This window comes from Myodes glareolus, chromosome 17, assembly GCF_982192425.1.
Source record: "Myodes glareolus chromosome 17, mMyoGla1.1, whole genome shotgun sequence".
NCBI lineage: Eukaryota > Metazoa > Chordata > Mammalia > Rodentia > Cricetidae > Myodes > Myodes glareolus.
In genome coordinates this window covers 65,755,943-65,765,124 of record NC_142042.1, presented here as the reverse complement: position 1 = coordinate 65,765,124, position 9,182 = coordinate 65,755,943, and the positions used below count along the sequence as shown (strand labels likewise).

General features: G+C 48.3%; 1 protein-coding gene across 6 annotated transcripts; it reads right to left on the bottom strand.

Moving 5' to 3' along the window:
• Positions 1-438: 438 nt before the first annotated feature.
• Positions 439-6,717, bottom strand: Creb3l4 (cAMP responsive element binding protein 3 like 4). Of its 6 annotated transcripts, none has more exons than XM_087897324.1 (10): positions 6,579-6,717; positions 5,672-5,771; positions 5,143-5,377; positions 4,908-5,029; positions 1,811-1,903; positions 1,577-1,683; positions 1,420-1,488; positions 1,256-1,340; positions 982-1,078; positions 439-869 (listed from the first exon to the last, which is right to left on the bottom strand). In XM_087897324.1, the coding sequence occupies exons 2-10, from the start codon at positions 5,765-5,767 to the stop codon at positions 679-681; spliced, it is 1,095 nt and encodes a 364-aa protein (XP_087753450.1). In that variant the 5' UTR covers positions 5,768-5,771; positions 6,579-6,717; the 3' UTR covers positions 439-678. The 6 variants fall into 6 exon arrangements, with proteins under 6 accessions (XP_087753450.1, XP_087753453.1, XP_087753451.1 ...); XM_087897327.1 differs by having other exon boundaries at positions 5,143-5,368; XM_087897325.1 differs by lacking the exon at positions 6,579-6,717 and adding an exon at positions 6,273-6,306.
• Between the last annotated feature and the right edge of the window lie 2,465 nt (positions 6,718-9,182).

Below are 9,182 nucleotides of genomic sequence, written 5' to 3'. Positions count from 1 at the left end.
CACAGAGAAACCTGTCTCCAAACAACAAATTCAAGAAGTGTTTGCTTCATAGGCCTTATGACTTGAGTTTGATCCCTAGACTGCATAGTGAGAGGAAAGAAAGCTAAAAAGGTGCCATGAGCCAGGAGATGCTGGTGCACAGCTTTAATCCCAGCACTCGGGAGGCAGAGGCAGGATTTCTGTGAGTTAGAGTGAGTTCCACAGCTACACAGAGCAACCCTGTCTTGAAAAATCAAAAAAAAGTTGCCCTTGAGCTTCACACGAGTATTATACATAAAACAATACTTACATATCACACTTGTGTACAGTAATAAAAAGCTAAGCTGAATGTGATCCTACATACATACTTGTAGTACTAGGACTTCGGAGGGAATCAGTTTGAGACCAGTTTAGTCTCTATAGTAGGAACTTGTCTGAAGCGGTAAAATTTCCTGGGACTGAATTTTAGCTAGAAAGTTTATTTCTGAGTCAAAACTTGGTTCCCGTTAATCTCATCCCCAAAGAAGAAATCACAAATGTAGGACAGAAGTATATGAGATGCCCTGCCATATAAGCAAACTTGGCCTTTGTGGATCTATGGGATCTTGAGTGAGTTAGAACTCCAAGGTTGGATGCCTAAATGGAAATTCCAGATGAAATGGTCAGGGAAGCCTCTGGGTTCTGTGTGATTGGAAAGGCTTACATCTCATCTGCATGCAGCATTCCCCTGATCTGCCCAGTGGGTCTGTTCCTCGTCCCCAGCTTTAACTGTGTCTTTGTAGAGCCATTTGCAGTTGGGACTTCAGGCAGTCCCTCCAGTTGGGACTTCACCGCTGGAATCTCTGGGCTTTCTGTCATGTCCTTGTGAGTCAAGATATTTCTGGAAATCACTGAGGAGAAAATGTGGTACAGCATTTGTGCAGGTGGGAGACTCACCAAGAATATTCCTACTGTTGGATTGTTTCAGAGAATGGGGGGAGCTTTTGTGCCCTGGCTTCTTACCTCCATGAGGCTGGTAAGCCTTATGTCTGCCTTCTGGTTGGCCCTGGAAGGGGCTGAAGCTGGGCAGGATGATGAGAGCCAGCGAAAAAAGGAGAATCTGAAAGGAGCAAGGGGGCATATGGGTGTTGGGGACAGCAGAGGAGGAAGACTGCATCAACATTGTCAGTACAGTTATCAGGGTTTGGGAAATAGGGCTAGGTAGTGGGGGTCTTAGGTGGGAGTGTGGAGCATGGTGGCGGGCGGGTGGAGGGAGATAAAGAACATCCTGATGTACCAGAACACAGGTACTGGTCTGGGCAGCTCTGCTGGAGGTCTGAGCAGTGAGCATCTGTAACTGGTGGACCTGTGCCACCAAGGAACTAGGAGAAGAATGAAGAGTTAGCCCAAGAACAGCTTGCCTGTAGCCGCATCCTCCCTCTGGACACTGCTTCTACTTACGTGTTCTGCCTCTCCAGCTCCTGGACTTTTCTCTGTAGTTCCTGATTCTGTGCAGAACAGGCTGCCACTCTAGGAAGTGTAGAGAAGGAGACCACGCTTGGCAGCTGGTCCCTTAACATGCTGGCTACATGAGGAAGGGGGCGGTGCCCAGACACACCTGCTCTCCAGCCCGCCTATGTATTCTTTCTTCCGCCGACGGCTGTCCTGCGCTGACTGCTTGTTGCGAATTTTCCTCCTGACCTTCTTGAGTACTCGTTCTTCTGCCTAGATGCCCAGGATGTGCAGGGCTGGCCCTTAGCCTCCCTTAAGTCCCCACTGTCCCTGCAAACCAGGCTCTTTGGAGGTTGAATGGAGCTCCTGGGATGAAACACCTTTTGGGGACAGTTCTTACCTTAGTGAGGGGCAGGTGAGAGGGCAGAGACACCCCTTCTTGCCCCAGCAGATGCTTCTCTTCATCTGTCAGGAACAGACGTTGACAGGACAGCTGGGAAGAGAGGCAGAAGATGAGCAGGGTCAAGGTTGCCTGCTTCCAGCACCCAGGCTGCCTCTCCACCCCCTCTCACTCTTTCAGGAGAGGGGCTTCCGTTTGTGCTGAGCGGTGAGTGAGGTCAGGGGCTCATTCAGACAGGCTCTGTGGCAAGCCAAAGGGCCTACCTGAAGCTGAGGAGGCAGAGTGAAGTTTTCTATCCACACAAACTTGACATTATTGATCAAGTCAGAGAGGGCCTGCTCTGCTCTGTCTCCCCAGACCGTGGGGCACTCAGAAGGGAGCTTGTATGTTCACTATGATGGGCTTAGTTGAATTTCCTTGTCGGGTAAATCATTTGGCTATTACCTTACATTTGGTAAAATATTTGGACGCGTGACTCATCAGGTTCTAAGCTCCAACTGTCAGTTCAAGCTGTGACTCCCAGACAAGGAGCTTGTAAGGACAGTTAGGCTGACCTCTCAAGCGGTGTGTGGGAAGGGTAGATGGTGTCTGGTTAAGCTGAGCCCATCAGCTGAGGACCCTGCCTTCTCACTGGCATCCATTCATTTATGGTGTGTGTGTGTTTGTGTCGATCTGTGTGGACGAGCTCGTGCCCAGTGCACGTGTGGAGGTCAAAAGATAATTTCCAGGGGCTGGAGAGATGGCTCAGAGGTTAAGAGCACTGTCTGCTCTTCCAAAGGTCCTGAGTTCAATTCCCAACAACCACATGGTGGCTCACAACCATCTGTAATCTGGTGCCCTCTTCTGGCCTGCAGACATACACACATACAGAATATTGTATACATAATAAATAAATAAATAAATAAATAAATAAGAACCATGGAGTTCTTGGGCAGAGGCCTTCTGTACTTCCCCCAATCAACTTAAAAAAAAAAAGATAATTTCCAGTAGCAGTTTTATTGCACCATATGGGTTCTTGGGATCAAACTGAAGTTGGCAGATTTGGCTGCTAATGCCTTTATCCAATAAGCCATCTTGCTGATCCTAGTATTTCTTTATGAAAGATTTACACTTTTTTGGGGGGGGCGGTGAGGTGGTTTATAGGGTCTTTCTGTATAGTCTTGACTGTCATGGACTGTCATGGAACTTGCTCTGTAGACCAGGGTGACCTGGAACTTGAGATCTGCCTGCCTTTGCCTCCTGAGTGCTGTTTTTTTTTTGTTGTTGTTGTTTTTTGTTTTTAAATAATTTGTTTAATTTTATTTTACATTCATTGATTTGAAGGTGTCAGTCAGATCCCCTGTAACAAAGTTAACAGACAGTTGTGAGCTGCCATGTGGGTGCTGGGACTTGAACCCGGGTCCTCTGGAAGAGCAGCCAGTGCTCTTAACTGCTGAGCCATCTCTCCAGCCCATTTTTGTTTTTTGGGGTTTTTTTTTATGTTTTAGTGTTTTATCATTATTTTTTATTTTATGTGCGTGGGTGTTTGCTTGCATGCCTGGTGCTCATACCAGCTAGAAGAGGATGTTGGATCCCTTGGAACTGGAGTTGTAGACAGTTGTGAGCTAGGACTTGAACTTGGGTCCCTGGCAAAGCAGCTAGTGCTCTTAACCACTGAGCCAACACTCCAGTCCCCGGATTGTTTTTTTTGTTTTTTTTGTTTTTGAGACAGGAAGTCACCAGTAGACTAGGCTGGCCTTGAGTCTGTGGTCCTCTTCCTGCCCTGCCTCCCAAGTGCAGAGATTTCTGGTGTGCCACCACACCCAGCTTACGTTTCACTTAAGACTATCTTAGTTTGTAGCTGGTAAGATGGCTCAGCAGATAAAGCACTTGCCACACAAGACTCAAAGTCTGAGTTTAATCTTTGGAACCCACGTAGAGGTGGAAGGAGAGAACCGGTGCCACAGAGTTGTCCTCTGACCTCCACATGAGCCATGACACAGATGTACCGTCCTTCTCCCTCACTTGTATACACAATAATAAATAACTTTTACGAGAATAATTTAGTTTGGTCTTTTTACTTTGTGTGTGTAAGAGAGTCAGAGAGATGTAGTTGCACATGTATGTGCGGGTGTGCTACACGTGACTAGAGGCCAGAGTGGCACTACAGGTGTCCTGTTCTAGCACCCTCCACCCTTCCTCTGAGACTGAGTTTCTCACCAGTCCTGGAGCTAGGCTGGTGCTGAGCAAGCCCAGGGAGCCTCCTGTTTCAGCCCTCAGAGCATGGAGTCAGGGATCTGTAGCTGTTTATGTGGATGCTGGGGGATCTGAACCCCCAGCTCAGGCCCTCATACTCACATAGCAATTGCTTTTTCTCACAGACCCATCTCAGCCTCTGGCTTTTGCTTTTTGATGGCCTTTGGCTCTTGGCTAAACCATTTCCTATTTCCTTTCCTGGTCCTCCCCTTTTTCCTCCAAGTGTTTTAGTGGAGTGTTTCTTCCAATCTCTGTAACCAAACTCTCTGAGAATGGAGCACAGAGGGCTTTATCTAAAAATAAAACAAGCACAAGTCCTGTGCTGATACACAAACCCCTAGCATGGCTTCTGGTCCCAGCTTCAGGCACACAGAGGAACATGGCCTGAATTTGGCCTCTATTGGTCTGCCCAGCAGGCATGAGCGTTAACTCATCTGGAGAAGGCACATCACTGCAGCATTGGTCACAGGGCAATTGTTCCACTGCAAACACTTGCTACTGTTTCTCTAACACCCTGTCCTCATTAGCCAGGTGGATTCCCAGGTGTCCTGTCCCAATTCCCTTTCCTGACCCAAGGCTGAGAGCAGCTCTGTTGGTATAAGTACACACTATGTCTATGTTTCTCTAGAGCTCTGACTGCAGCTTCCCTCATCACTCTCGCCCCTCCCCATCCCATAGCTCTCCTCCCCACGCTTCCCTGTTCTTAGAATCGCTTGTTTCTCCTTGGCCTTCAAACCCACCAGCACCAAAAGTGGGACAAACCTATTCCTCATTAGTTTCCCCTCCCTTTTCCCCTGTGCCCCCATTTATGTAAGAACACGTGTTCTGAAGAGCACCCTTTCAAGCTGGTCTCATGACTTACCAGGGCGTCAGGAGCTGCTGGGGCTACCGTGCTGGCTCTAGGCAGGATGTGTCTATGAGCATCAGAGGGTAGCCCACTGACCGGGCAGGTCTCAGGCGCCATGAATGCAGAGCTCCACTGCTCTGAAGCCAATAGAGAGACAGGGAGGAATCAGCAGTGACTGGGCAGTGGCACAGTTTGGGGACCTTCTCCCCTAAGTCTCACGGCCAGGGCTGGGCCCAAAAGGGACACTGACCTATCTGGATGGAGATGAGTCCGAAGGCCGGCCCCGCTTCCCGCTGAGTGCTCTGCAAGCCCCCTGACTCATAGACAACCTCATAGAGGGCGGGGGAGCCAGGCGCCTGTGGGGCTGGAGAGCTAGGGTCTTCCGAGACACCACTGTCACTAGCAGGAGCTGTCTCTGAGCAGTATACCATATTGGGATCAATGAAGAGGTTCAGGAGATCGTCAGGTTCGCTCTTCTGAAGGCCCTAAAGAAGGAGAGTGTGAGTGTAGCGAAAATTTTTGAAAGTCCTACCTGACGTTAGTCTTGCATCCTTTATGCTTCAATTTTGGTGTTTTTCCTTCTTAGACGTATGTATGAACATAGTTAAAGTTCATATCTATTTTGTGGGCTCTTAGCAGACCCCTTTCCTTGTGGGAACTGAAGCCATTTAAGGCTTAACCTCATTCCCACTTGGATTCAACAAACTCACTCAGCCCCAGCCTCCTCATCTCCCAGTCTCACGTGCCCTGCCTGATCTTGAAGCCTAAGCCATCAGAACCTTTGACGGAGGACAGTCGAGCCCCAGCTCCAGGAAGGATCCTGTTGAGAAGATATCTTCTGGGGGCTCCAGCAACTCAGGGCACCCGGACTCCATGCTTCTGTAGGAAGGTAGTGGGGTGGTTATAGAAAGTAGGAGGCGGCTGTCCCAAGCTTCTGGCTCTGTTACTCCTCTCGTCGGCTCACATGCAGAGCCCCTCGCAAAAGTTCACTTCGGGCTCATGCAAACAACCCCCTCGGTATTACCTGGGTTTTGTTCGGAGAGTTTTGCCCTGCCAAAGCAACCTAGCCCGCTGAAGTCCCAAACACTACACCTTTTCTTTCCTCCAGGATCTTGTATCCTGGTCCTGCCCAGCCAAGTCCCGCCTACGCTGTCCATGGAGTTTGGGGGAGGGGGAGCTGGGTTGCACCTGGCCAGGAGCCATTGTCGCGACCTGGTTCTGAGAGTAGGATTAAGGCGCTGCCCATATGCAAACTGAAATAAAATTATAGGCACCCACGCCCCTTTCGTCAGGTCCCCCCAGTGCTAACAGATCTTGTTGAGGGCTTGATGTCTCTCCTCAGCAAAGAGCTGCGATGGGAGTGTCAAGCACACAGGATACCTGAGCTTTCTGTTTCGAAGCCACAGTCTTTAAAAAAGGGAAACCATCTTAGGGTAGAGAACCAAGCCAATATTTGGAGGCGCCCCCGCCCCGTCCACCCCATAGCCGCGTGGCACTCTTCTACCCGTGAATCTTAATTGGACGTTGAAGACTTATGGCAGGGCTTCCAGCCAATAGGGGACTACTTCGAGGCCCACGCCCTCGTGATTGGCAACAAAAGACCAACAGAGGGGTCGCAGAAGTAGTTTGGCAGAGCCTCCCAGTTCCAGCAAGAAACCACTGTAGGAAAGTTGAGTGGAAACTTACACTTCCGGGCTGAGGGTAAGAGTCTCTGGATTTAGGTTTGTTTATCTTCTGATTTCGAGGTCCCAAGTTATTTCTTACCCAGACAGTAAATAACCCGTACCCTGTGGACCAGACCTCCACCTCCTAGCAGCTAGTTGCACAATCACGGTCATGTGAATCTGTGAATCACGCCACACACTGCAGCACTCTGGGGACCCTGCTAACCCACGCAGGGACGCAGGGCAGGAAAACTGCCACGCATTAGCCAAACGTTTGTTTTTGTTTGGGGTCTTATTATTTTCATATAACTACAGGTTATATGTTTTGTTTTGCTTTTTGAAATTGGAGTGAGGAAGTCATATTGCCCAGGACGGCCTCCTGATAGTGAGTATATGAGTGTAGTTTGAAAGCTGTCCTGGTGTGGGAGTTCACACCTGCAATCTCAGCGCAGGAGTGTCCCTGAGGTCACTGTCAGCCTGGGCTACATAAGATCCTGTCTCAAAAACAAAAACTGACAAAACGCAAGAACTATCTAGTGATATGTCCAGTAAATTCTATTTGTCTTCACGTTTCGCTTAAAGCTGACTTCTTAGGAACGGGAACTATGAGATGGTGGAACAATGTAAGAAAGTTGAGAAGATGTGAGGATTCTCTTTTAACTTAGAACTGTTTGTTCCTTTAAGCTATTCAGCAGAGCCACAATACACAGTTTGCGACAGAAAGTGGTTTGGATGTGTCCCTACCTACAGCCTTGAGGTAGGTGTGAGGTGTTTGTTGGATGTGTCCCTGCCTACAGCCTTGAGGTAGATGTGAGGTGTTGGATGTGTCCCTGCCTGTAGCCTTGAGGTAGGTGTGAGGTGTTGGATGTGTCCCTGCCCACAGCCTTGAGGTAGGTGTGAGGTGTTGACTCAAATTTGTTACAACTGGGTCATCTCATGACAAGTTGTGAGATCTTGTTTATTTGAAAAAGGATCTCACTGTGTCTTCCGGGCTTATTTGTTGAGGCAGGGTATTACTGAACTTGTGAGATATTTCTAATTTTGTTTTTTCTTTCTCTCTCTTTTTTTTTTTTTTCAAGACAGGGTTTCTCTGTAGCTTTGGAGCCTGTTCTGGAGTTCACTTTGTAGAAAAGGTTGGCCTCAAACTCACAGAGATCCATCTGTCTCTGCCTCCTGAGTTCTGGGATTAAAAATATAATTCTCGTTTCCTTCTTTTCTCTTCCTGTGAGAGCAGACAGGCAGTCACAGGGTTAAAAGGACGATGGCTCACATGTCACTGCCCAGCTGTGGAAGCCAGAGGACCACACCCAGAAATCAGCTCTCTCTTCTGCTTCTGTAGGTCCTGGGATTGATCAGTTTATGTCGCTTTACCCACTGAACTACCCTGCCACCTATCTATCTTTTCCTACTTGCTTATTTGATTCTTTTGAGACAAGGTCTTACTCTGTTACCAAAGGCAGCCTCATGTTGGATTTTCTCTGACTTCAGCCTCCCAAGGAGTGAGCACCACACCTGTCTGAAAAGTTTCTTCTGTCACATGATGTGCTGTGCGCCAGCTCTCAGACTCACAGAGCAGATAATATTTTGCCAGTTTTACTGATAAGGAGTCAGATGCTTGCTGGGCCATGGTGGCACACGCCTTCGATTCCTGCACTTGGAAGGCAGAGACAGGTAGATCTCAGTAAGTTTGAGGCCAGCCTGGTCTACAAAGAGAGTTCTAGGACAGCCAGAGCTATTACACAGAGAAACCCTGTCTTGGAAAAAAACAAACAAACAACAACAACAACAATAAAAAAAAAACAGCCAAAAACCCAACCAACCAAACAAACAAAAAGGAGTCAGATGCTCTTGGCTAAAAAATAGTAATTTCAAAATTTCAGGGATTGTTTCGCCTTGGTCTAGTGTCTGGCGGTCCAGGAGTGTACTTCCAGTAACAGTGAGACTGCGCTAGCACAGGTATGAGCCCTGAGGGCCTTCCTTTCCGTGCAGACACACTGGGGGATGATGCAGAATTCAGCTGTGTGCTAGTTTTGCTTGTGAATCCTTGACTAAGGCACTGGTCCGAACAGGGAAGAAACTAGCACGAACCAACAACTAGAGCAACTATTGTGTGTCTGTGTGTGTCTGTGTGTGTGTGTCTGTGTGTGTCTGTGTGTCTGTCTGTGTGTGTCTGTGTGTGTCTGTGTGTGTCTGTATTGTGTGTCTGTGTGTGTCTGTGTGTATCTGTGTGTGTCTGTGTGTGTCTGTGTGTGTCTGTGTGTGTGTGTCTGTGTGTGTCTGTGTGTGTCTGTGTGTGTCTGTGTGTATATATATATATATTGGCTCTCGGCAACCCAGAGAGGGCAAGTTAACTTCTCTCAGATTACTCTGTACTCCAACCTGGTGGCAACACCTTTAGTCCCAACACTCAGGAAGCAGAGGCAGGGGCATCTCTGAGTTCCAGGCTAGCCTGGTCTACATACAGAGTTCCAGGACAGCAAGGGCTATATAGTGAGACCTTGTCTCAAGCAAATGAAAGAAAGAAGAGATGCTGTAGAGATGGCTCAATGGTTAAGAGCACCCACATAGCAGCTCACAATTGTGTGTAACTCCAGTTCCAGGGGACCCAACACCCTCACACAGATAA